This window comes from Cervus elaphus, chromosome 23 (genome assembly GCF_910594005.1).
Source record: "Cervus elaphus chromosome 23, mCerEla1.1, whole genome shotgun sequence".
NCBI classification, from domain to species: domain Eukaryota; kingdom Metazoa; phylum Chordata; class Mammalia; order Artiodactyla; family Cervidae; genus Cervus; species Cervus elaphus.
This window is the reverse complement of record NC_057837.1, coordinates 60230641-60257411: the sequence shown is the minus strand read 5'-3', so window position 1 is coordinate 60257411 and position 26771 is coordinate 60230641. Positions and strand designations below refer to the sequence as shown.

Genomic DNA, 26771 nt, shown 5'->3' with positions numbered 1-26771 from the left:
AAACCATCCCCAAGAAAAAGAGATGCAAAAAAGCAAAACGGCTGTCTGAGGAGGCCTTACAAATGGCTGTGAAAAGAAAAGAAGTAAAGGCAAAGGAGAAAAGAAAAGATATTCCCATTTGAATGCAGAGTTCCAAAGAATAGCAAGGAGAGATAAGACAGACTTCCTCAGTGATCAGTGCAAAGAAATAGAGGAAAACAATAGAATGGGAAAGACTAGAGATCTCTTCAAGAAAATTAGAGATACCAAGGGAACATTTCATGCAAAGATGGGCACAATAAAGGACAGAAATGATATGGACCTAACAGAAGCAGAAGATATTAAGAAGAGGTGGCAAGAATACACAGAAGAACTATACAAAAAAGATCTTCATGACCCAGACAATCACGATGGTGTGATAACTCACCTAGAGCCAGACATCCTGGAATGCGAAGTCAAGTGGGCCTTAGGAAGCATCACTACAAACAAAGCTAGTGGAGGTGATGGAATTCCAGTTGAGCTATTTCAAATCCTAGAAGATGATGCTGTGAAAGTGATGCACTCAATATGCCAGCAAATTTGGAAAACTTAGCAGTGGCCACAGGACTGGAAAAGTTCAGTTTTCATTCCAATTCCAAAGAAAGGCAATGCCAAAGAATGCTCAAACTACCACACAATTGCACTCATCTCACACGCTCAAGTAAAGTAATGCTCAAGATTCTCCAAGCCAGGCTTCAACAGTACGTGAACCATGAACTTCCAGATGTTCAAGCTGGATTAAGAAAAGACGGAGAAACCAGAGATCAAATTGCCAACATCTGTTGGACATCAAAAAAGCAAGAGAGTTCCAGAAAAACATCTACTTCTGTTTTATTGACTATGCCAAAGCCTTTGACTGTGCGGATCACAACAGTCTGTGGAAAATTCTGAAAGAGATGAAATCCTGACCTACCTCTTGAGAAATCTGTATGCAGGTCAGGAAGCAACAGTTAGAACTAGACATGGAACAACCGACTGGTTCCAAATAGGAAAAGGAGTACATCAAGGCTGTATGTTGTCACCCTGCTTATTTAACTTAGATGCAGAGTACATCATGAGAAATGCTGGGCTGGATGAAGCACAAGCTGGAATCAAGATTGCCAGAAGAGATACCAATAACCTCGGATATGCAGATGACACTACCCTTATGGCAGAAAGCAAAGAAGAACCAAAGAGCCTCTTGATGAAAGTGAAAGAGGAGAGTGAAAAAGTTGGCTTAAGGCTCAACATTCAGAAAACTAAGATCATGGCATCCAGTCCCATCACTTCATGGCAAATAGATGGGGAAACAGTGGAAACAGTGACAGACTTTATTTTGGGGGGCTCCAAAATCACTGCAGATGGTGACTGCAGCCATGAAATTAAAAGAAGCTTACTCCTTGGAGGAAAAGTTATAACCAACCTAGACAGCTTATTAAAAAGTAGAGACATTACTTTGCCAACAAAGGTCCCTCTAGTCAAAGCTATGGTTTTTCCAGTAGTCATGTATGGATGTGAGAGTTGGACTATAAAGAAAGCTGAGCACTGAAGAATTGATGCTTTTGAACTGTGGTGTTGGAGAAGACTCTTGAGAGTCCCTTGGACTGCAAGGAGATCCAATCAGTCCATCCTAAAGGAAATCAGTCCTGAATATTCATTGGAAGGACTGATGCTGAAGCTGAAACTCTAATACTTTGGCCACCTGATGCAAAGAACTGACTCATGGAAAAGATCCTGATGCTGGGAAAGGTTGAAGGTGGGAGAAGAAGGGGACGACAGAGGATGAGATGGTTGGATGGCATCACTGACTCAATGGACATGAGTTTGAGTAGACTCCGGGATTTGGTGATAGACCGGGAGGCCTGGAGTGCTGCAGTTCACAGGGTCGCAAAGAGTCGGACACAACTGAACTGAACTGAACCTTTTTAATTTTGCACCAAAACATAAATAAAAATATTTTCAAATCTGCCCTCTTGAAAATATTGTATTCTCACACATTTCCTGCTCCCAGTTAAGTTCTCTCCCCCTGGACAGAACATCCTGGGAGAGGAAAAAAAGCCTGTCTGCCAGGACAGGTGACCCAGGTGTGAATCCTGGTTCTTTTCTTGGCCCTTCAGATGACCTCAGGCAAGACATGTTCCTCTCTGGTTTGTACTAGATGACATGCAGACGATGCCCCAGCTCTGACATCTTGTGGGCTCTTGCTGGACCAAGGACCTGGAGAGCAGACACCCTGTTTTCTCCCTCTTTTATTCATTCAATTCACTTAAACTGAGTAGTCACCATCACCAGATTCTGGGTTCTCCATTTCTTTCCCTCCACTCAGCATTGCAGCGCCTGGCATGGGAGTTGGTATCTTGTAGGGGTTCAGGACAAACTTCTTAGCTTTTGAATGAGAAATGGGTGTTTGGGAAGATGCGTGGTGAATAGTGGATGGACAGGTTGATGGTAGATGATGGTTGAATGGATTCATCATTAAACAGTAAATGGATCGGTCTTTAGGACAACAGGCTTCCCTTGACTATGCAACCTTCCCCACAGTTACCATTCATTTTTTTACTCCATTTTGTAGCAAAGGTCTTTGAAAAAATTGTCTGTATTCCCTGTCTCTGATTCTTAGCCTCTCTCAAATCTATTCTAATCATATTTCTATCTTCCCACTCCAGCCTCATTGAAACTGCTCTTGTCAGGGTCATTAAGTGGCTAAATTCAAAGCTCAATTCTCAACCTTCATTTTCTTGACTGATCAATAACTTTTGGGACAATTGAACACTCCCTGCTCCTTGATACACCTTCTCTCTTCCCTTGGCATCCAGATTTCTGCATTCTCCTGGCTGTCAGAAGTACACTCCTCAAGGGTCACTCCTTTGCTTCTCCCAGCCCTTCCTGTTGGACAGGTCAAGGACCCAGTCCCTGCTGCTCTCATCCAGGCTCATGCCCATGACTCCAGATCTATACCTTTAGTGCAGCCCTCTTGCTTGAACTCCAGTGCATACATCCAACTGCCTACCTGACAGCTCCTCCACCAGTCTAAGAGACAACTCAAACTGAGCACAACCAAAGCTGAACCTCTGGTTTCCCCCCGCCACACACTGGGCTCGCCTCACCTGATGGCAGCTCCATACTTGCAGTGTTGAGGCCAAGGAAGCTTGGAGGCATCCTTGACAACCCCTCTCCCCTCACGCTCCACATCCGAAACATCAACAAGCCTGTTGGCCCTACCTTTAAAATATACCCAGAATCAAATCCATCTCGTCACCTGCATGGCCACTGCCCTGCTCTGAGCCACCAGCATTCCTCCATAGAATTATTGCAACTCTCTCCCCAGAGTCTGTTCAAAGGCCTCCAAAGCTCCAGAGGGTGTGGATCCCCATTCACCTCTCTGACCCCACTTATTGTCTCCTTCCTTCACTGTACCATTCCAGCCCCACCAGCCAGGTCTCCCCCTGGAGTTTGTCATAGCCTTTCCTCCTGCCTAAACAATGTGTCCTCCAGTCTCATGGCATCTACCCGACCACCTTCCCCACTGCCTCCCCCCACCCTGTCCTGATTCTCTTTCTCTAATCTTTTTTTTTTTTACTTTTTTCCCCTAGCACCTATCATCCTCTAACATGCCCTATACTTTAAGTACTTCTTATGTTAATTATTTATTGCATATTTTCTTCCTACTGGGATATAAGCACTTTGTTGTTATTATATCATCTGTTACATCAGATGTATACATGTTATTTTCCCTGCAGTATTCCCAGCCTTTAGAACAATGCCTGGGGGGGAGGGGCCAAGATGGCGGAGGAATAGGACGGCGAGACCACTTTCTCCCCTACAAATTCATCGAAAGAACAATTCAACCCAGAGCAAACTTCACAAAACAACTTCTGATCGCTAGCTGAGGACATCAGGCGCCCAGAATAGAACAATGACTGGAAAGTAGTAAGTACTCAGTAAATATTTCTTGAAGTGAAGTGAAGTGAAGTCGCTCAGTCATGTCAGACTCTTTGCGACCCCATCGACTGTAGCCTACCAGGTTCCTCCGTCCATAGGATTTTCCAGGCAAGAGTACTGGAGTGGGTTGCCATTTCCTTCTCCAAATATTTCTCAAATATTTCTTGAATTAATATATAAATGGTTTGATTGATGCTGGAAAGGTATATAGGTGGTGGCTGGTCAGATGGGTGAGGGTTGAATGGAAGGTAGATGGAAGAATAAAGGTATGGTAGGAGAAAATTGAATGGATAAGCAATGGGGAATGGGTTACAGGTGAATAGTAAGTGGATGGATGAGTGATGAATAAATAGGTGGAGGGATTTAATTCATTCAGCTACTATTTACTGAGTACCTACCATGTGCCAGGCACTATACCAGGTACTGGAGATATACTGGTGAGCCGAATTAGCAGGTGCCTGCCCTAAGGGAGCTTACAGCTTAGTAGGGGAGACAGATACATGCATAAATAATATATAATAATTATATATAATTAAACATATGTATAATTCCAAATTATAACATGTACTATGAAGGGAAAAAACAGGGTGCTCTGAGAGAGAAAAACATGGATGTTGTTGTTGTTCAGTTGTGTCCGACTCTTTGCAACCCCAAGAGCTGTAGCAAGCCAGGCTTCCCTGTCCTTCACTATCTCCCTTTCCTTGAAAAATGGCAATAAATGGGAAGATGGAGGTAGATAGGACTTGGGCTGAGCTGCTTAAACTTAATGGTCTCAGCTAGCCACACACACCATCCATTTCCAGACCCAGGGCCCCCCTCACCTCCACCCGTATCTCTAACCTCAGGGACACCATCCTTTCTCTCCCTGCGCTGACTCAGCACCCACCTCAGCCCCAGTCCCCCTCCCCGGCCCCGACTCCCCCGCAGTGGCCCTGCCTGACTCCCTGTCCAGCCCCCACCCTGCTGAGTCACAGTCTTGGGGTAATCAGAGGACAGCTCCATGGGGCCCCAGCTCAACCCAGCCCCTTGGCCATCCTCATCCTGGGAAGGCGTAAGATGCTCAGAAAGGAGGCCTGCAGGTGCCAAGCCCCCAATGCTTGTGCCTGCAGTTCCTGATTCTCTGGGCCTGAGGTAAAATTTGGGGCTTAGCTGAGACTGGGATCAGGGGTCAAGATGGGAGAAAGTGGGTGCCCCATCTACTTTCAGCACTCAGCCTGGGACCAGAGTCAGGATCTAGCCATGACTGGGGACAGTGATCAGGGCTTAGGCCACATCTGAAGGTTTAGGTCAAGATTTAGTCAGAGTCCACAGTCAGGGAATAAGGCTTGATCTATGACCAGGGCTCAGTCCAGGGCACCAGACTAGTCTCCTCTTTCTCCAGGGAGGGGCTGAATGGGTGGGTTGGCCTGGACTGGTTGAGAAGCATCTTCTAGTCTAAGGTTCCATCTCCCCGGACAGATGAGCAGCACCAGCCCCAACCCTCCCCTCCATCTCTGGCCTGGGCTAGGTCACACCCCATGGTCCAAGCCTGGCTCAGTGTCCCCAACAATACCTAACTATCCCCACTCTGTTACCCCAGGGTATGGGGTAGGGGTAATGTGGAGTGGGGGTAGGGCTGTGGGACAGGGCTCTGTGCCTGACCCAGGAGGGTGCCTTGCGCAAGGCTTTCTGATGCAACCAGCTGCTGGCTGAACACCTCAGCACCCTCCACCCCACACCCTGGAAGTTTTTCTCAGAAAGGGAAGGCCAGGCACTGGCCTGGACTGAACACTCATAATCCCTTTCCTTCCCTGACCCTGGTGGCTTCAGGACAGGCAGGAGGCAGGTCAGAAGGAAGGCCGGGCAGGAATCAGATGAGTCAGCAACTCATCTGGGGCAGTGACTCCAGGATAGCAAGGGGGTGGAGCTGGGGCTTCCTCCACCCTCAGGGGGAAGGCAAAGATGGGAGTGGGGATCCCTGGAAGACCGGAGAGTGCCACCCCAACACACACAAAACCGTAATTATGTGGCTGAACCTTGAGCCAAACAAGGTCACCAGCTGTCCCAGGCAAGGTCAGAACCAGAAACAAGTTTTTCTCCTGGGTTTCTGGCTCCACCCACCACAGATGGGGGATCAGAACTCCTTTCACTTGAGGAGGGTGTGAGACTTCCCTGGGAACTTTCTCTCTTTCTTGTTGAGACTCCTGAATCGGTGGACTGACGTGAGCCTTTTGCTGTTCAGTTGTTCAGTCCTGTTCTACTCTTTGCGACCCCATGGACTGCGGCAGGCCAGGCTTCCCTTCCCCTTCACCATCTCCCGAAGCTTGCTCAAATTCATGTCCATTGAGTTTGTGATGTCATCCAACCATCTTGTCCTCTGTCATCCCCTTCTCTTCCTGCTTTCAATCTTTCCCAGCATCAGGGTCTTTTCTAATGAGTCAGCTCATCCCATCAGCCAAAGTATTGGAGCTTCAGCTTCAGCATCAGTCCTTCCAATGAATATTCAGGATTGATTTCCTTTAGGATGGACAGGTTTGATCTCCTTGCAGTCTAAGGGACTTTCAAGAGTCTTCTCCAAAGCCACAGTTCAAAAGCCTCAATTCCTCCACACTCAGCCTTCTTTATGGTCCACATGACTACTGGAAAAAACAGAGCTTTTCCAAAGACATGAGCTTTGGAACCATTCTGGGCTCAATACTCCCGCTTTACTGTGTGAACCTGGGCGGGTTACTTCCTCTCTCTGATAACTTGGTTTTCTCACTTATAATATGGGCATAAATTCACTTTTAGCTCACAGGGTTGTGGTCAGGATTCCATGAGAAAGTAGATGGAGGGCACAGCCCAGGCATGCCACAAGGGGGATGCTCAGCTCTCAAGGGTTGTCTGTTTGGGGGCGGGGTTAGCAGCCTGGGCCCCATGGACATAATATTAATCACATATCATCAAGTGCTTACCATGTGCCAGGAACTCTTCTAAGCTCTTTGCCTGTAATGAACTCATAACTTTTCATTTAATCCAATAATAGCTCTCCATAACGGTATGTAGTCCATAACCCTACCAGGAGGAATCTATCCTCAGTTCGATTTATAGATGAGGGTTCTGGGTCTCGGAGTAGTTAAGTGACTTGCTCAGTATCATCCAACTGGATGCACCCAAAGACCGCCTGGCTCCAAATCCCACTGCCTAGCTCCTCCCTTAGGCCAGTGATGTCACCTCTCTGAGTCCCGGTTTCCTCACCTGCCCCCGGGGATGAAAATAGCAACCTGGTGGAGAAGTTTGTGGAGGTAGAGATGATGTAAGGGAGGCACCCACACAGGGCCACGTTGGATCCATGGGCACAAGAATCACATTCCTCGTGAAGAAAACCCAGGGCCGTGGGGTTGAGATGGATCACCCAGCACAGCCATGGGCACCACAGGGCCCCCACTAGGCTGGTGCTGTGCCCAAGTGCTGGTTTTCCTGCCTTCCCTGGGGCCCAGCCTGAGCCAGATCCTGATGTTGAGGGATTTCTGCTGTGCCCCTGGGAAACCCCAGAGAAGGGGGAGGTACCCAGTCTCCTAATAAATGCTCCCCAAGAGGAGCCCAGGCCCCGAGTTGTAACTCTTGAATAACCCACAATTTCCCCCAATGGATTGGCCCAAATCCATTTACCCATCTGTATTATTAGTTTCATAGTGTTTTTCTTTCAGTTGGCTCATTAAAAAAAAAAAAAAAACCCTTAGGTAAAGTCATGTAAAAGGGAAAATTTCAATCACTGACCTCAACTGGAAAACTGCTATCATTTGCCATAAAGAGAAAGTAACTGTATAATTAAATATGAGGAAAGCAAAACAAAATTCTTAAATCCCAGCCAAATCTCATTTCCTGCTGAAGGCTCTGAACTGAGCTCTGCTCTCCCTTCCTTGCCAGTGAGGTGTTAAAAAGACAGATGCTGTTAAATGAGACTGTCTTCCCCAGTAATTGCAGGAACTGGAAGAAAATCGGAAGAAAATACTTGTATCACAATATGATTCAATATCATTTAATAGAGTCTTGAGATCCTAAAACCTCTGGGCATCCTATGTGTGTAACATATTGGGGAAAACCCTGACCTAATCCAACTCTCTTCCTATTTTACACATGAGAAAATTAAAGCTCCCAAAAACAAGAGGAGGTGACTTGCCCACCATCTCACAGGGCAAGTGACTTCAGCCAGACCTGGAATGCAACCAGAACTCTTTCTAAGGCATCATTTCACTTTTGTGGGGAAAAACTGAAAGAGGAAAGTTTGAAGGACACCAGTGGTGGAATTTCAGGCTTAGAGCAGAAACCAGGGACGTCTGGGTGCAGAGGAAGGAAGCAAGAGTGGCTGCTATGACAGCCATTTACGACCCCTCCTCCCTTCCTTCCTCTGAGTTCCTCCTGGAGGTGCTGAGCATCCTCAGAACTACAGCAAAGAGAAATGCAACCTGCTTGGCTCAGGCATCTAGGCAGAGGGATGTTCTGAGCCTGGAGAGAAGGAAATTCATGAAAGCCAAACTCTCTTTTCAGAAAAGTGCACATTTTTTGCATTTAATTTGAAGAGGGAGTGTTGGTTACCATTTATTTTCTCACCTTTTAAACAAATGCTTATATCAGATTTATATTCCAGGCACTTCACAAACACTGTCATTTAATCCTCACAACAAACCAATATTCATGTTTTAGTCATTCAGTTGTGTCCAACTCTTTCTGACCCCGTGGACTGTAGCCCCGCCAGGTTTCTCTGTCCATGGAATTCTCCAGGCAGGAATACTAGAGTGGGTTGCCATTCCCTTCTTCAGGGGATCTTCCCCACCCAGGGATTGAACCCAGGTCTCATACAATGCCATCTGAACCATCAGGGAAGCCTGACAAAACAATGAAGTAGGTACTATTATTATCTCCATTTTACAGATGAGGAAACTGAGGCACAGAGAGTTTAAGTAGCTTGCCCCAAATCTCCCTACTCAGGAGTGGTGAGATTTGAACCCAGAAAATGTGGTTTGACTATGACATAAGGATGCTTCATGCATTTAATCCTCAGGCCTACAATGCATGGAAGGTATAATTAATTTCATGTTATAGACGCAGAAACTGAGGCTCAAGATTATTTAGCATCTTTGTTGTAGGTTCAACAGGCTCTTCACATTTTGCTATACTCCCTGGCTTCTGTGCCAGGGATTCTTGGTCTCAGTATGCCAGCATTTGCTGCAGGTAACTACTGACCATTTAATGTGGCTAGGGTGATTGACAGGCTTCCTAGGTGGCTCTGTGGTAAAGAATCTACCTACCAATGCAGGACCCACAGGAGATACAGGTTCAATCCCTGGAAATCAGGAAGATCCCCTTGGAGGAGGAAATGGCAACCCCCTCCAGTATTATTGCTGGGGAAATTCCACCGACAGAGGAACCTGGAGGGCTACAGTCCATGGGGTCGCAAAGAGTCAGATACGACTTAGTGACTGAGGATGCACACACGTGCAGGGTGACAGAGGAACTAAACTTTTCATTTTTTTGAATTTTAATTTTAAAACAAGTGAAACAGTTTCTCCATTAAACACAACTTAATTGTTTTGATACTTTAACTTACTATAACCACTGACAATTTTACTTTAGTCACTGACAGCTTAGGTTCCATGTTGATCTGTATCCAAACTAAGTGTAAAATATATGCCACATTTTTACAATTTATTTATTTTGGGGTGTGCTGGGTCTTCGTTGCTGTACACAGGCTTTCTCTGGTTGCGGCGAGCGAGGGGCTACTCTTCATCGCGGTGCCGACTTCTCACTGCTATGGTTTCTCTTGCTGCGGAGCACTGGCTCTAGGCTTGCAGGTTCAGTAGTTGTGATGCATAGGCTTAGTTGCTCCTCGGCATGTGGAATCTTCCCACGCCGGGGATCGGACATTTGTCCCTTGCATTGGCAGGCGGATTCTTTACCACTGAGCCATCCGGGAAGTTTTTGAAGACATTACTATGAAAACAAAATTAGGTTATCTCATTAATAATTTTGTACCATCTGTTGAAATGATCATAAGCTACAGGATAAATAGACTATATTATTAAAATTATTTTCACCTGCTTCTTTTTATTCTTTAATGCATAATTAGAAAATTTGAAACTACATATTAGGTTCACTCTATGTTCTATTGAAAAGTCCTGGTCTAGAGAATTGGGATTGATACCCCTAACTGTGATAAGGTCCCCAGGCCTGGGGTCCATGCCCAAGGTACAATTCCAGTGACCATACCACAAGTCTTAGAGGAGGCTGCCAGGTTGCAAAGATTGTGAAATGTCCCTGGACATTGTGGGCACTGGAGTCAAATTTCAAGTCTGCCTCTTATAATAAGCTGGGTGGTCTTGACTCGTCTATAGCCTAGAAGTGACATTGCCCATTTCACAGTTCTGTAAGTGCCCCAGGGCCATTGCACATACTTTTTCCTCTGTCTCTTCTCATATGTTTCCACTGCCCCTCTTTTTTAAGATCTTAGTTTAAACATCACCTTCCTGATGCTGCTGCTGCTGCTGCTAAGTTGCTTCAGTCGAGTCCAACTCTGTGCAACCCCATAGAGGGCAGCCCACCAGGCTCCCCTGTCCCCGGGATTCTCCAGGCAAGAACACTGGAGTGGGTTGCCATTTCCTTCTCCAATGCATGTAAGTGAAAAGTGGAAGTGAAGTTGCTCAGTCATGTCTGACTCTTAGCGACCCCATGGACTGCAGCCCACCAGGCTCCTCCATCCATGGGATTTTCCAGGCAAGAGTACTGGAGTGGGGTGCCATTGCCTTCTCCTCAACTTCCTGATAAGTCTTACTAAAAATAGCCACCTTGGTCTTATCTGATAGAGAATAAATCTATGCTATTTGTTTAAGAAAACACATGATGCATAACCTATTTTAAATGATCCTGGATTATTGATTTTATTTTCCTGAGAGATGTCTGTCTCCTCCACTGATTTATAAAATCAGTGAGGGCAGGGATGAGTTGGTCTTGTCACTGCTGAGTTCCCAGCACTTGGATCAGAGTCTAACACAGCATGAAAGAGTTAGGACTGTATAAGCAAACCCAGCTACAGTTTGGTTTCAGAGAGGTGCTGGGGAAACAACCTGCCAATCTTTCCTTGTCCTCCACAGCTGTGGGTGTGTCCATAGAAGTCTAAGTCCTGGTGTAGAAAATGAGTTCATTCATTCCTCCCAGGTTTGGGAGTCTCCAGGGTTAAATGAGATCTTAAAACACCCCCCTGCTGTGCCCTGAAGACTGAGACACAGGTGAGCTGGTCCCTGGAGTTCTGCAACCAGGGAAACAAAGGTGACTCCAACTGCCTCCCATCAACTTCTGCCTGCAGGAGTTATTTTTTTTTGACATTGGTGAATTCAGACATCATGGCCTTAAGGGGACTGGACTCTCTGGGGCTGCATGGGGATGCTTCACCAAACAGCAAGTGGCACCCGGGCTTTCCAGCCTGGGGTGCAAGTCCTGTTATAGGTACCATTCCTCTCTAAGCCTCTACCATCTCCCACTCTGTTTACTGAGCTTCTACCATTCAGCGGTAAAGAATCCGCCTGCAATGCAGGAGACACAGGTTTGATCCCTGGGTCGGGAAGATCCCCTGGAGAAGAAACTGGCAACCCATTCCAGTATTCTTGGCCGGAGAAATCCCATGGACAGAGGAGCCTGGTGGGCTACAGTCCTTGGGATAGCAAAAGAGTCAGACACGACTTAGCGACTGAACAGCAGCAGCAGCACTATGTGCCACAGAGTGCAAAGCATTTGACATGTGTTAACTTATTTAATCCATTTCATGATGTAGCACAGTGGGTTTGGCAGAGTTAGGGTCTGGGTACACTTACGCAGACTGGTTTCAGGGCTTTGCTGCTGTTCAGTCGCTCAGTTGTATCTGACTCTTTGCGACCCCATGGACTACAGTATGCCAGGCTTCCCTGTCCTTCACCATCTCCCAGAGTTTGCTCCAACTCATGTCCATTGAATTGGTGGTGCCATCCAACCACCTCATCCTCTGTTGTCCCCTTTTTGTCCTGTCCTCAATCTTACCCAGCATCAGGGTCTTTTCCAATGAGTTGGCTCTTCACACCAGGTGGTGAAAGTATTGGAGCTTCAGCATCTGACCTTCCAATGAAGAGTCGGGGTTGATTTCCTTTAGGAGGGACTGGTTTGATCTCTTTGCAGTCCAAGGGACTCTCAAGAGTCTTCTCCAACACCACAGTTTGAAAACATCAAATTCCAGGGTACTTCCTCTTTCTTAACTTCCAGGCTACACTGCCTGCATCAAGTGCTGTGAAACCCACTGGACCCCAGGCCTCTCCAGGGCACCACAATGGTTCTGTTGAGCCCGGAGTCAGCCCCTAAGTCTGTGGTCTTTGCAAAGCTCCTGGGTTATTTTTCTCATAGCTGGGCCTCAGGCTGCCCCTTAGTAGAATGGGGAGAATGGAGCTTCCTGCTGGCCCAGGGTTCTCCTAAACGTTCAATAAAGCACTGGTGGGAAAGTGCTTTATTACCAGGGGAGTACCCAGGGAACTGTTAGGGTTTGTTTTTTTCTCCTCCACCCACCCTGAGAAAGGGTGTTCTTCCTTCCATTTCACAGATGGGAAAACTGAGACTCAGAAAAGCAAAATACTTTTTCCAAGGTGATTGGGAGAGCCAGCCTCTGGCATCGCTTTCAATCTTCGACCGCTGTGCGGGAGGGGTCGGGGGTGGAGGCAAAACACCCCTAGAGGGCCAGAGGGAGGGGTTCCGGGACAGCTAGCTGTACGCATGGGAGGGGCGGGGCGCGCTTGGAGGTGACGGGCTGGGGGGCGGCGGGGGGAAGGGAAGGGGGAGGGGAGCGGGGGCGGGGCTCTGGGGGGGAATGGTGCAATCCCCGGCCTGAGGGCATCAGGCGGTGGCTGATTAACTCAGGTTTACATCACCCGGGCCGGAGCTGGAGCCCTGCTCTCCGCGCTCCCGAGACACTCGCAGCGGAAGCGGCGGCGGCTCCGCACACGTCCGGCCGCTGGGGACCGAGGCCAGAGCCTCACCCGGAGCCGAGCTCGGCGGCGGCGGAGCAGCGCGGGCCACCGAGGAGTGCCAGGCGACCCTGAGCTCTTTCTGCGCCAGGACCCCGCCGCGTGCTAGGGCAAGGTACTCGGTGGGGGCGGGAGGGGCGGGCAGGCGGGGCGGCTGAAGTTGCCGCGAGTGACACACACAACTTTTAAGGAAGCCCGCCGTCCGGGGAGCGATGTTGGCTGAGTGTTCCCGCTGGGTGACGCGGCTCCGCAGGGCGCGGTGTCGCCGAGTGTGGCCGATCGGGCTGCGGGACGGTGGATCCCCGCTGGGCGGGGAGGCGTGTCCGGGGGAGGAGGGTGTGCGCCGTCCGAGTCTGTCTGAGCGTGGGGCGGGTCCGGAGAGGTGTATGGTTGGGTGCGGGGAGGTCCGTGGTGGGTGCGGGGAGGTCTGTGGGGTCCCTGGGAGTCAGGTGGTCCCGGGTGCCTGTGAGATGTGTTCGTGAAGATTTGCTGGAGTCCGCGTCGGCCGGTGGGTTCCGGGTGGGGCCGTATGTCCGAGGACCGTGCGGAGGCCTGGGCACGGGGCGGCAGGTACTGGCCGTGCCGGGACCCACTGGGGGGCCTGTGGGCGGGGCGGGTGCGGGGTCAAGGGCGGCCTGGACGCTGCGCGCGCGCACAGATGTGCGGGGCCTGATGACCACCGGTTCGCCAGCTGTAGGATGCGCGCGTATTCTGTTTCTGCCAATGGTGTGTGTTGTACCTGTTGATTCTGGGGTGTGCGGGCAAGGCCGCTTATCTCAGCCCCAGGGCCCAGCCTCCTTCCCTTTGCCGGTCCCCTCCCAGTCCTCTAGCAGCCCCTCGGTTTCCGCTCAACCTTCTGCCGGGGGTCGGGGGCGGGGACCGAGCGGTACTCCTGCCGCCCCGCCGCTTCCGCTCCCACGGGAGGAGCCCAGCTGCTGAGGGTGGGGCGAGTCCGCCCACTGCCTTCTCGGTGGGAACTTGGGGTGGGGGTGGGGGGTACAGACTGGACGTGTGGCCTGGTTGGTATCCGTCCTGCAGTCGTGAGTATAGTTGGGAGAGCTCTCCTGCGTGTGCCTGCACCCTTGCGGGTGGAGGGCCAGGTGTGTGTCACTTAAGGACACGGATGCCCCTCTGCCCTGCCCGGGTGCCATGGGGGCCGGTTTGGACGACTGTGTTTGGGAGGGGCGCGTGTACACCTTCCTGCCCTGGGTTATGTGAACATGTGTGTTGGGTGTGACCCACCCTATTCCCCTGGGAGGGACAGGGACCGGCAAGAGTTAGAGACTAGGGGCTGCCTCCATCCTACTTCAGAGATTCTAATCTTGCCCTGTGGCCTGCAAAGTCCTGTATTCATCTATAAACTCAGTTACCCTATCTGTCCAGTGGAGCTCATCCCAAGCAGGACCAGGCTCTGAGCCCTGGATAAGGCCAGAGCAGCCTGGGGTACTGATGTAGCCATGGGAGAGTCACTCCAGGGAGTCTCGCTTTGCAGGACGCAAGGCGTCTACATACCCAGGGATCATCTTGCTTTACTCTTGGAATAACCAGCGCAGTAAAGAGTGTTATCCTAGCCTCATCCCTGGGGAAGTTTCTGAGACTCCCAAAGGTAGCACTTCAGCATCTTCAGCTGTGAATAATAATAGTAATGAGCCAATGGTACTGACCATTTCCTGACACCTACCCTGCAACAGGGCCGTGTTAATTTATTTGTATTTTCATTTCATCATCACAAAATCCTGTGGGCTTTGCATCCTGTTTCCACTTTACAGATGAGGTACAGAAAGTCTGAAGAACTTGCCTAAGCTATCCAGCCAGGAGGGGTCAGAGACAGGATGAGATCCAGGGAATATATGATGACAGCCACCCACTACTGCCTTCTCACCAAAATGGGATTACGGCTTTTCGTTCAAGATGGTGGCTCCCTCCCTCCCAAGGCAGCCCATGCATTTGGGAGCAGCAAGACTGGAGAGGTGGGCATAAGCCTGAGAACGGTCTCTGAGTGATGTTCCCTCTAATCCTGCCTGGGACTGTTGGGAAGGTCTTTACCTGGCTGCAGTCCATTGTCCTCTAACAACTCATTCCTGGGCTCCTTGTTCCTCCCCTGGAGCCTGGATGGGTGGGCAGACGGGTCCAGGAGAGGACCGGTCTGCCCTGACGTGCCATCGCCCTCTCCTCCACGCAGCACACACATACACCGTGACACAGCTGTGTGGGGGCGGGGCGGGGAGAGGTGCTTCCTCCGCAGTTGAGTAAGTGAATCCTGGGGCTTCCAGCGACCTTGCCTCCCTGCCTCATGCTCACCTGATGGTAAAACTGAGCTGGCTGGTGGACTAACTCCGCACATAGATCCTGTGATTCTGGGAGCTCTTGGGCCATCAGTTGATTGCAGACAAAGTTCACATTTGAGAAAAGAAATAAACTCCATCTGTTTTGAAGTACCCAAGCACTAAATAAATGTAGAATCTTTATTTTAAAATACTGAAATCGAACATTCCCTTGCCTCCCTACTAAGTCCCTTCCACTCCTGGAGTCTTCCAGGAGGCCAGAAGCTGCTGTGGCCAATTTAGCCTGGGTCCTTCTCGACCTTTTCCTGTGCATTTACACACCTGTGTATACAAATAGGGCTTCTCTGATGGCTCAGCTGGTAAAGAACCTGTGTACAATGCAGGAGACCCAGATTCAACCCTGGGTTAGGAAGATCCCCTGGAGAAGGGAATGGCTATCCACTCCAGTATTATTGCCTGGAGAATTCCACGGACAGAGGAGCCTAGAGGGCTACAGTCCCTGCGGTCACAAAGAGTCAGACATAACTGAGCTACTAACACTTTCACTTTCACACATATCATATTACACACTTGTGGGATTTTTTTAAATAAATGAGATCATTTCATATATATTTTTCAGCAGCTAGCTCTGTTCACTTGACAATATATTTAGTCATTCCAGAAACATCCATTCATATGTACATTCAGTATATACATCATTCATGCATCATCCTTCATCATCCTTTCTCCTCCTCTCCCTCCTTCCATTCCTCCCTCCCTTTCAGAGGTAATAACTGCCTGTGCGACAGCACTCAACAGATACAGTACAAAGTCTTTCTTCCTCTTCTCACCAACCATCAAGTCCATCTCTCCTCTGTACTTTTTTTTTTCACTTAACAGTTCACTCTGGAGATTTTTCCAGTTAGCACATAAAGGATTTCCTCAATCTCTTAAATGGCTACAACTATTTTATGTATGGTGAAATATAATGTATTTAACCAGTCCTAACAATGGATGTTTAATTCATTCTATCATATGGGCTGTAGGAATAACTTTGTACTTGCACCATTGCATCAATATATAGAGTTCTTGATCATTTTTCAGAGCTGTATAGTATTCTACTATGTGGCTGTATCATGATGGTTTGACCAACTTCCAACTGCTCGATATTTGGGAGAGTTTCCTACTTTTTGCTGTTAGACACAAGACACTGATGAGCAGCCTTTCACGTATTTCATTTTTTTGGTGAGCATTTTATTTGGAAGATAAATTCTCAGAAGTGGGACACTGAGTCAAGGGTATGTGCATTTGTTCATTTAATACACACTGCCAAGTCACCCTTCATAAAGGCTGTGCCAATGTAGCCTCCCACCAGCAGAGGCAGAGAGGAGCCATCAAGTAGCCTGACTTCAGTGCCTTTCTCCCCTTCTTTCTAGATGCGAGCCAGCCCTCTGGCTGTTCCAGCAAATGTCCCCTCCAGGAAGAAGCGGTTGGAGCTGGATGATGACCTAGACACTGAGTGTCCCAGCCAGAAACAAGCTCGAAGTGGGCCCCAGCCCAGGCTACCCTCCTGCCCGCTGACGCTGAACCCACCGCCTACTCCTGTTCATACTCCTGATGTGACCACTGCCTCCAGGCTTGGACCCTATGTTCTCCTAGAACCCGAAGAGGGGAGCCGTACCTATCGCGCTCTGCACTGTCCCACAGGCACGGAGTACATCTGCAAGGTACGTGTCCCAGAGGCCATCTCCATGAGCATCACTGGGGCTGGGAAAAGGCTTTGGCTCCAAAGAATTGCCAGGGCTGAGGGGCCCTTATGTTAATTTCGTTCTGTGTTTACTGGGGAAGCAGCCAGTGAATACCTAGGCTGAGCTGAAACCAGAAAGGTAAACCAGATGGTCCCAGCCCTGGGGGAATACAGAGCTTAGGCTGTATAATGTGATAAATAGTGTATATATATGTGTGTGTGTGTATATATATATATATGTGTGTGTGTGTGTGTGTATATACATATAGTGTATATGTACATAGTGTATAGTGTGATTGCTGGGATGAGGCTTAGGGGCCAGGAGTGCACAGAGAAACCTCTATTATATTAGAAGGCAGAGTCAGAAAAGGCTGAGGAGGAGTCAGCCAGGGAGAAGTGGGAGGAGGGGGTTCCAGGAAGGGGAAACAGCTGTCAGAGGCCAAGAGGAGTGAACATGGTACTTCAGAGAATGAAAAAGACTTCATTATGACCAGAGTGGGAAAGGGATGCAGACAGGGCTGGCAGATGAGAGCTAGCAGCCGTGGATTGTAAAAGCATTAGGAAGAAGCCCCACTAGGCTGTGGGGAGCCACTGAAGGTATTTGTACCAGGGGAGGATGAGATATGGTAGACATTAGAACTCCTGGGACCATGGAGGTCACTGGGCCTACTCGTGACCGTTTTATAGATGGAAAAACTGAGGTCATGAGAGAAGGACCATGCATGAAGCCACATGGCATCAGACCTGGATCCTAGGGCAAGGTCCAGGGTTCCTGACAGAAATCAGAATTCTTGACAGAATTCAGGCGATAGGCAGAGACATGTGACCCCTACAGGACACTGCCAGGTCTCAGCCCACAAGGACAGAGATGAGAAGCATTTGTTGTTGTTGTTTAGTTGCTAAGTCATGTCCAATTCTTTTGCAACCCCATGGGCTGTAGCCTGCCAGTCTCCTCTGTCCATGGAATTTCCCAGGAAAGAATACTGGAGTGGGTTGCCATTTCCTTCTCCAGGGTATCTTCCCAACCCAGGGGTCAAACCTGCATCTCCTGCACTGGCAGGCAGATTCTTTACCACTGAGCCACCAGGGAAGGCCCTGAGAAAGCATAATCATAGGTATCTACTGTGGACAAGGTACTATATTGATCGTGCCATCTGCATCTTTTCTATTTTTTTTTTTTTGCATCCTTTCTAATATTCACACAATCTATGAGGTAGTTACTATTATTGGGCCCATTCTATAGAGAGAGGACAGGTTCTGAGGCTCAGAAACCTGTGGTTACTCGAAAGTGAACGTGTTAGTCACTCAGTTGTGTCTGACTTTTTGCAACCTCTTAGACTATAACTCACCAGGCTCCTCTGTCCATGGAATTCTCCAGGCAAGAATACTGGAGCGGGTAGCCATTCCCTCCCACAGGGGATCTTCCCAACCCAGGGATCAAACCCAGGTCTCCTGCATTGCAGGCAGGTTCTTTACTGACTGAGCCACCCAAGAAGCCCTGGGGTTACTTGCCACCTCACAAAGCCAGGAGGTGTCAGAGCTGAAATTGGGCCAAGGCAGGTTGAACCCAGAGCCTTGGACCCCATGCTAGGACAGGTGGTTCAGATACAAGCAGGGCAAGTTTGCTCTGGTGGGCAGAGGTAAGGAGGATAGGGGAGACCCAGGTACACAGGGAAGGGTAGAAGGGGGCTGGGTCCCCTTGGGAAGGCACAGAGAGCCAGGGGGACTGAAGCCTCCATCCAGCTGGCCGGGGGATGAAGGGAAAGCAGCAGCAGTGTCTCCAGTTCCTGCTCATGGGGGTGCAGTGGGTGGGGCCACCTCTGGACATCAGACACCAGCTTTACCTGGGCTCTGGCTGCTTGATGCAGGTTCCTAGGTCTACCCCAGGTGTTCTAGGGAACCCTTGAACTCTGGCTCCCCTTCCTGCAGCATCACAGGTTTTTTCTGGTCCCCCTAGGGAGGGAAGTCCATACTGAAAGGAATGACCATGGCAGGCTGTAGTCAGAAGCCCCATGCTTTCACATGGCCCCAGATATTCAGGAACATTTAGGGCAATCTACTGGGAGTGCCTGTCCCTACACCCAGTGTGTAGGGACTGTGGGACTGACCTGCTGTTTCCACATTGCCTAGGCTTTTCTGGTCTGCATGTAGAAAGATCAACATCCCGTCTTTCTAGACTATCGCCTTATTCATTAATTCAACAAACTCTCAGTGAGCACGTGTATACTCCGTGCATCATGCAGTATGCACCACACTATAGCTAAAAAGTGGACCAAGATGTGTCCGCACAGTTCATGCTGCAGGTGAATGGGTAACATATATATCAGGTGATCTTAACTGCTATGGAGAAAAACTAGGAGCTGGGAGAGAGAGGAGCGGGCAGGGGAGAAGGTGCAGGTGATCTTAGGTGGGAAGTCCACCTCGGAGGAGGTGACCTGAATAGTGTCTTGAACTGAGGAAGCCAGCCCTGTGGGTATCTAGAGGAGAACGCTCAGGCTGCAGGAAAAGCAAGTGTAAATGCTCAGAGGCAGGGATGCGCTTGCCCTGACTTTTAAAAAAAGTCTCCGTTTGTGGATTGTTTCCTCCAAGCAACCCCAATTGCTTTAAGACATGTACTTACATCTTTTCATGGGTTAAATGTGTATATGCTTTATTTATTTTTATTGGCTATATGTCCTAGACAAAATGACAAGCAAAGGGTTTATTTTTTTATTTTACTTTTTTTACAAGCAAAGGGTTTAAAGGCAGATAAACCAAAGTGCATAGACTGCTCTGCCAGTGATGGCCATGTGGCTTCCAAGTCACCATCCTCTGAACATCCTTTCAGGACTATGGAATGGCTTCCATCTAATGTCCATAAACCCCTAGCATCTTTCCTTACAACCTCACCACAGTCACCACAGGCCCCACCTTCCCTCCCATTCCAGCCATACTGAGCTTTGGCTGGGTTTCTAGAGCAGTGCAGTTTCTTTCCTACCTCAGGGCCATTGCACTGCCTGTGCCTCCCACCTGGAAAGCTTACTCCTTGGGCATCTCAATCATTCATGTCACTTCCTCAGAGTCCCTTCTGGACTATACTTTCTAAAATAGGTGTCTCCTGCCAAAATATTTTTTATTTCAGCATTCCTTTGCAATGGTCATCAGAATTTGTAAGTATTTAGTTTTTTAAGTAAGTATTCAGTATTTAGTTTCACTGTCTCATGTATTGGACTGTGAGCACCAGGAGGGCAGGGACCATGGCTGTCGGTCAAGTTATAGTCCCAGTGGCTGGCACAGGTGGGCATTCAATGCCTGCTTGTGGAATGAAGGAAAGGGTGGGTGGGCAGTGAATGCTAGAGAATGGTAGCCATGATGGGTGATGACGACCATAGGTTACTTCTGTATTGTCTACGCTTCCGGATTCCTCTTGATTTAGTTCGTTTGTTCTGGTTACCTGATATTTTTGAAGTATCTCAAGTTTAAGAGCACATAAGCTGGTAGCTAAGAGCACAGATGATGGAGAACAGGGATTTAAATCCCAGCTGTGCGCCTTGCTGGTCGCTAGCCCTCAGCTTGGTCAGTATTGAGTGACATGCAGTGGAAGCGCTGGGCACAGGGCCCAGCCCACAGCAGTGCCTAAAGGATTGGCTGTGACCTGCTGCACGGCCGGCCCCTGCCGCCTGCCCCTGCCGCCTGCCCCCCGGAGTCCCCACCCATGGTCACACCACGCTCTGCCCACAGGTGTACCCGGCCTGCGAGAGCCTGGCGGTGCTGGAGCCCTACTGGAGGCTGCCCCATCAGGGCCACGTGGCCCGGCCGGTGGAGGTCCTGGCGGGCACGCAGCACCTCTACGCCTTCTTCCCGCGGCCACATGGGGACATGCACAGCCTGGTGCGCCGCCGGCGGCGCCTCCCGGAGCCCGAGGCCGCCGGGCTCTTCCGCCAGATGGCCGCCGCCCTGGCGCACTGCCACCAGCATGGGCTGGTCCTCCGCGACCTCAAGCTACGGCGCTTCGTCTTCACCGACCGGGAGAGGTGAGTGTGGCCGCCGAGGAGGCCCCTCGGTGTGGCCTTGACGGATGCTCTGGTCACGCTTAGATTGAGGTGATGCATTTTTTGGCAAGAATACCACAGAAGCCATGGGGCCTTCTCAGCCGGTTCTATCAGGAGATTCAGGCTGCTGAGGGGAACTACTGTGATGTTAACCTCGGTCTTTGGTTACAGGGGCTTCTGCCAAGTTGTCCACTGGAAGGCTCCTAATTTACCCTTCGTGTCCTTGGGTAATTCTTTGTCATTAATTTGTCATTAAAAACCTTGAGGGTTTTTAAGGCTTTATGTGTGAATATCCTGTTTCTGCTCAAACTTTTGCCCACTAATTTCACCTGCCATCCATTCTATAGCAGTTACTCTTATGATATTTGCCTAAGGGTGGTTTCTTTTTTAAAAAAAAATTTTTTTTATTTATCTGGCTGCACCTAGTCTTTGTTGCAACATGTGCGATCTAGTTCCCTGATCAGGGATTGCACTCTGGGCCCCCTGCATTGGGAGCGTGGAGTCTTAGCCACTAGACCACCAGGGAAGTCCCTGAAGGTGGTTTTTCCTTTTAAAGCTGGTATTTCCTTTTACCTTTTATACTACAATGACCATGCTTTAAGTAAGAAGTAGAATGTAAATTTTATGATGATTTTTAAGCTTTTCAAATAATTTCAAGCTTAGGGTGAGTACAACACCGCCAGACCTCCCAGAAGTGAGAAAAGTGCTTTCTTCCCTTTTCAAGGCAATAGTTTGAGAAGCACCATCAGTAAATGATAGATAATGGAATCATCCTGGGGTCAAATTCTGGCTCTGCTTCTTTAACCTGTAGTTTGGCCTTGAGCAATGGCTTCATCTGCCTGAACCTTGACTTCATTATCTATAAAATGGGCCAATAATGTTAACGTCTCCACCCACCCCCAATGCAGTGATTGACAGGACTGGTCAGCATTTTCAGACCGGCACCCAGGAAGTAGTGCCACAGGAATAAGATTAGTAGCAATGGCAATGCTATGCTTACTATTAAAGTAATCTAGAGCACTCTGTGGGAGTTATTTAAAGCAGAAGTTGCTCAGGTTGGTCCACACACTTTTTTTTTCTTTGCACCACATACCTGTTCATTTGTGAGGTTTTTTGTTTTGTTTTGTTTTTTGCTTGTTTCCTTTTTTTCTTTCTTTCTTTATTTTTAGTTGAGGGACAATTACAATACGGTGTTGGTTTCTGCCGTACACCAATATGGGTCACGTTCGTTTGTGTTTTTAATTGAAATTGGTTGCTAACTTTTTAAAACCTGGTTTTTTTTTTTCTTTAAAATATGATTTCTGAAAAACATAAATAAAATAAAATATGATTTCTGGGTTATTTTGTGGAAAAGGTGTACCATGGAGGCACCCTGGGAACCATATGACCAGCTTATAGCACTGGCCCTGGGCAGGAGAGAACCAAGGTTCCATCTCAGTCCTGCTCCCCTGGCTGCAAAATGGCATCTTCCTTACAGGCTGTATGAGGGTGAAATGAGGTGTGATAGATAGCTCAGGGCGAGGTACGCCATGGACACTCCCAAATATTAACTGTAGGTTTGTGCTGAGACAGTTGGCACAGTCCCCACTTCCTGTTTCTCATTTTGCTTCCTGCCTAGACCCCAAGTTTGCATCTGGCTTCAGAGAGTTTTAATGCCCTCAGCCCCTCAGCACAGCCCCACTTCCCCAGCCCCCAAGTCAAGATTCAGGCAGGTGAAGCCATCGCTCAAGGCCAAATTGCAAATTAACAAGTAGAACCTGAATTTGACCCCAGAGACATTTGGAAAAATGTGTTCCTCTCAGAGTCCTAGTTCAGATTTAATTGCTGTGTGACCTTGAGAAATGAATAAACCTCTCTGAGCCTAGACTTCTTCATCTGTAAAATGGGATCAGCCAAGCAGCCTCACAGGACTGACTCATGTCTGGCAAATGTCAGCTGGTACTGGGGAAATGGGGGCCACGCAGGGTGACAGTGTGGGGTGGCAGAAGAGGGGGTCCCACTAGCTGACTCCCTGTCTCTCTGCCTGTGTAGGACGAAACTGGTGCTGGAGAACCTGGAAGATGCCTGTGTGCTGACTGGGCCTGACGACTCCCTGTGGGACAAGCACGCATGCCCAGCCTATGTGGGCCCCGAGATCCTCAGTTCCCGGGCATCCTACTCAGGCAAGGCGGCAGATGTCTGGAGCCTGGGTGTGGCACTCTTTACCATGCTGGCCGGCCACTACCCCTTCCAGGACTCAGAGCCTGCCCTGCTCTTTGGCAAGATCCGCCGTGGCGCCTTTGCCCTGCCTGAGGGCCTCTCGGCCCCCGCCCGCTGCCTGGTCCGCTGTCTCCTCCGAAGGGAGCCAACTGAGCGGCTCACGGCCTCGGGTATCTTGCTGCACCCTTGGCTGCGGGAGAATGCCATCCCTGCAGCCCCACCTCGGTCCCTCCACTGTGAGGCTGACCAGGTGGTCCCTGAAGGGCCGGGGCTGGAGGGAACAGAGGAGGAGGGAGAAAGAGATGTGGGTCTCTATGGCTGATGTCACCTGACTGGACTCTCAGCTGCAGACAGTGGGTTGAGCCTAGGGTATCTCTAAGCTCTCTTCTGCCTCTTTGAGCTGAGCCAAACCTTAAGTGCCTTCTGGGAGGAAGAGAGGAGGAGGTGTGTGCAGAGCATGCTGGACACACACACCTGTGCAGACGAGCTCGTGCCCCACCGAGTCCTTCTCCGGAGCTCCCTCTGCCAAGCCCTGTTCCGGATGCTGGGAACACAGGAGTGAACGACAGAGACAAAGTCCTGCTCAGAGCGGACAATACTTTCCACGCCCATGAGTCAGTGTCTACACTGAGCACCCACAGTGCAGGGGCTGGCATCCACTCGTGCTGATGCCCAGGCACCTCTGACGTGGGACAGTCCCTGTCACAAACAACCCAGCTGCCTTTGTATCTCATGCCTTTTCAGGGGAATGGAAGCAAACCCGTGCCAAAGGCTCCAGGTCTCTCCCCTGTGATTCAGGACCCTAGAGCCCAGACCAGGCTGGGAATTGTGCTCCCAGCAGCTCTGTCCTCTTGGCCAAGGGCTTCTCCATCCAGGCTTGAGCCAAGGATTTGGGCTGGAAGATCAGGAGTGCAAACCATGAGGCTGGTCCTCATCTTACTGAAAGAGTAGTTTGGAGTGAGGGTCCAGGCCTGTCCACCTCCATGGACCAAGCACCAAGATCAGGCAAGTTCTGTCCCCTGGCCTCCTGGAAAGTCTCAGGTCCAGGGCCCTACATTAACAATATGGGTTCAGATGCCATGAGTGTATATTTTTTATCTTGCGGCTCATAAAGGAATTAGGAAATGCTGTCATCTCTCTTGGATATTTCGTCCATCTTCTTCTCTCCATCTCTTCTGAGTTTTCCGTGCCTCTGAAACCAGCCTCAGGGTGAAAGGTCAGAGGCCTTGTGTCTCAATCTCTGACTGGTTTGTGAGAATAGGAGACCCAATGGGTCTTCTCTCATTTACTCTGTTCTTTCTGGATGTTCCGATGTCTCAGGGTCCTGTTTGACTGCAAGTCACTGAAATCTTGAGTCAAAGTGGAAAGAAAGAAGGAGACGAACCAGGAAGTCAACAGGCAGAGAGGGGATGGGCTTCAGGGCTCATTTATTCATCTGGCTCAGTCGGTAAAGAATCTGCCTGCAATACAGGAGAACTGGGTTTGATCCCTTGGTCAGGAAGATTCCCTGGAGAAGGAAATGGCAACCTACTCCAGTACTCTTGCCTGGAAAATCCCATGGAAAGAGGAGCCTGGTGAGCTGTAGTCCATGGGGTCACAAGAGTCAGACACGACTTGATGACTAAACCACCACGGAGCTGTTAGGAAGGACCCTGGCTCCCTACGTTCATTCTGTCTTGGCTCTGTTGTCCCAGGTAACTGCTGGCACAGTGGCTACAACCATCTGTGGTGTCACCTAAGACAGACCCATGACCAGAGGAAGGAGGAGGGTGGTACCTGAAAACTCATTACTCTGGAGTCAGGCTGCCTGGAATTAAATCCCGGCTCCAACACTCACTAGCTATTCGACCCTTGGCAAGTTTCTTAACCACTCTATACCACAGAGACTTCATCTGTAAAATGAGAGATAATAGTACCTAACCCAAGAAAGTTGAATGGGTTATTTTATTTAAAGCACTTAGAATTAACAGTGCCTGGCATAACAAGTCCTCAATCAGAGTTAGGTGTTTCTCTCTATAACTTTTCCACGGGATGAGGAAAGCTTTCCTAGGAGCACTCTGAACAGATTTGCCCACATTCCTCATTGGCCAGACCTGGGCCATGTGCCTTCTCCTGACCAATCACCAGCAAGGGAAATGTAGTTATGTTAATTATCATGTCAATTCTCCAGCAGTTTCCCTGAGGCTCATGCTACATATAGGGAGTTGGGATGGTGGGGGAAAGATACCTGCACAAAATCAAATTCTGAGAGTGAGGAGGAGTGGGAAAAAGTGCAGAGGAAGAGAACTGCGGAAGCTCCCTCAATAGCCTGCTAACTGCAGACAGGTGAGGGAGGCTATTGTAGACTGCCCAGCCATCAGTTGACCCTCCAGCTGACTGAAAATGCAGAGTTCAGTTAGGTTGACCCAGACCAGAAAATTTCCCCAACTGACCCACAGGATCATGGGCTAAATAAAATGATGATTGTTTTAAGCCATTGAGTTTTAGTGTTTTGTTACACAGCAAACGCTAACTGATACAGACAGGGTCAAGTCAGCCTCCTCTCTGTGCACCCAGCATCACCCAGAAGAGGGTCCGGCTGTATCTAGGGTCGCATGGAGCTGCCTCCAACCTTTACCCTTCCATTCAGCCTCCAAAAGACCCTGCCCCAGCTCCATCACAAGCTGTGCCCAAGTAGCAAGGGCAAGAGGGGACAGTTCATATAAAGCGGGGGCTGCCAAATGGCAGGTCTTTATCTATATTACACAGAGACTCATCACCATCTCACATCAACCCTATGAAGCAAATGCTTTTGTCATTTCACTGACAAGAAAAATGAGGTTCAGAGAGAGCAGAAGATTCATCCAAAACCACACAACAGAGAAAAACTCACCTGGTTTTTGCCTTGAAGCAGGAGCTTTTGCCAAGTCCACTCTGAGGCAGCTGTATGAGAACTATCACATAAAAATGTAAATCCTCTCTCACCAAGCAATGCACATAGCCACACCCCTGGCTGCAACTAGTAGGGACTTTTGTGTTCTGTTTGTATTCTTTGGATGATCCCTGTGTAAGAGATTTATAATATCAAAGGTAATGCATGTGCGTTACTGGGAGGTAGGAACTGTTTGACATTTAATTGGGGATTTTCTCTGCAACTGGGAGCTAAACACAAAAGATCATACCGTGACCTGCCCAATTATTCATTCAACTAGCAATTAAACAACTATTCCTAATGCCAATTGTAGGGTAGGCCCCATGAGAGATGGATGCAACATGGTCCTGCCCTCATGGACTTCAGTCCAACAGAGGAGACAGATATTAAACAGGTAACCACACAAATGAAGAAGTTAATCATATCTGTGGTATGTTCTTTGTGGCAAAGACAGGCATCACCACTGTGTCCCATGCTCCCCTACATGCCCTGTCCTCCCTTTCAGTCAACGGGACAAGTTCTGACCACTAATGTGTGTGTAGAAGTGACATAAGGGGGTCACTTCTAGGCTGAATTGATTGAGAGCTGGTAGGCCTCCATACCAGTCTTTCCCTTCCACCTTGAGGCCTCGTGTTCCCTTAGCTATAAGATAGAGGAGATCCAACCGGTCCATCCTAAAGG

At 49.1% G+C, this 26771-nt stretch overlaps 1 protein-coding gene across 5 annotated transcripts; it reads left to right on the top strand.

Moving 5' to 3' along the window:
• Positions 1–3798: 3798 nt before the first annotated feature.
• Positions 3799–25651, top strand: TRIB3 (tribbles pseudokinase 3). Of its 5 annotated transcripts, none has more exons than XM_043883112.1 (5): positions 12748–13053; positions 14708–14908; positions 16639–16929; positions 20670–20962; positions 23012–25651. In XM_043883112.1, the coding sequence occupies exons 2-5, from the start codon at positions 14771–14773 to the stop codon at positions 23499–23501; spliced, it is 1212 nt and encodes a 403-aa protein (XP_043739047.1). In that variant the 5' UTR covers positions 12748–13053; positions 14708–14770; the 3' UTR covers positions 23502–25651. The 5 variants fall into 5 exon arrangements, with proteins under 5 accessions (XP_043739051.1, XP_043739047.1, XP_043739049.1 ...); XM_043883113.1 differs by lacking the exon at positions 12748–13053 and adding an exon at positions 13342–13508; XM_043883116.1 differs by lacking the exons at positions 12748–13053; positions 14708–14908 and adding an exon at positions 3799–3927.
• The last annotated feature ends 1120 nt before the right edge of the window (positions 25652–26771 follow it).

Coding starts and splice junctions, on each gene's coding strand:
- TRIB3 (XM_043883112.1), top strand. CDS start 14,771: ATGAGATCCAGGGAATATATGATGACAGCCACCCACTACTGCCTTCTC. Junction 14,909..16,638: donor GGAGCAGCAAGACTGGAGAG/GTGGGCATAAGC, acceptor CCTTCTTTCTAG/ATGCGAGCCAGCCCTCTGGC. Junction 20,963..23,011: donor GTCTTCACCGACCGGGAGAG/GTGAGTGTGGCC, acceptor CTGCCTGTGTAG/GACGAAACTGGTGCTGGAGA.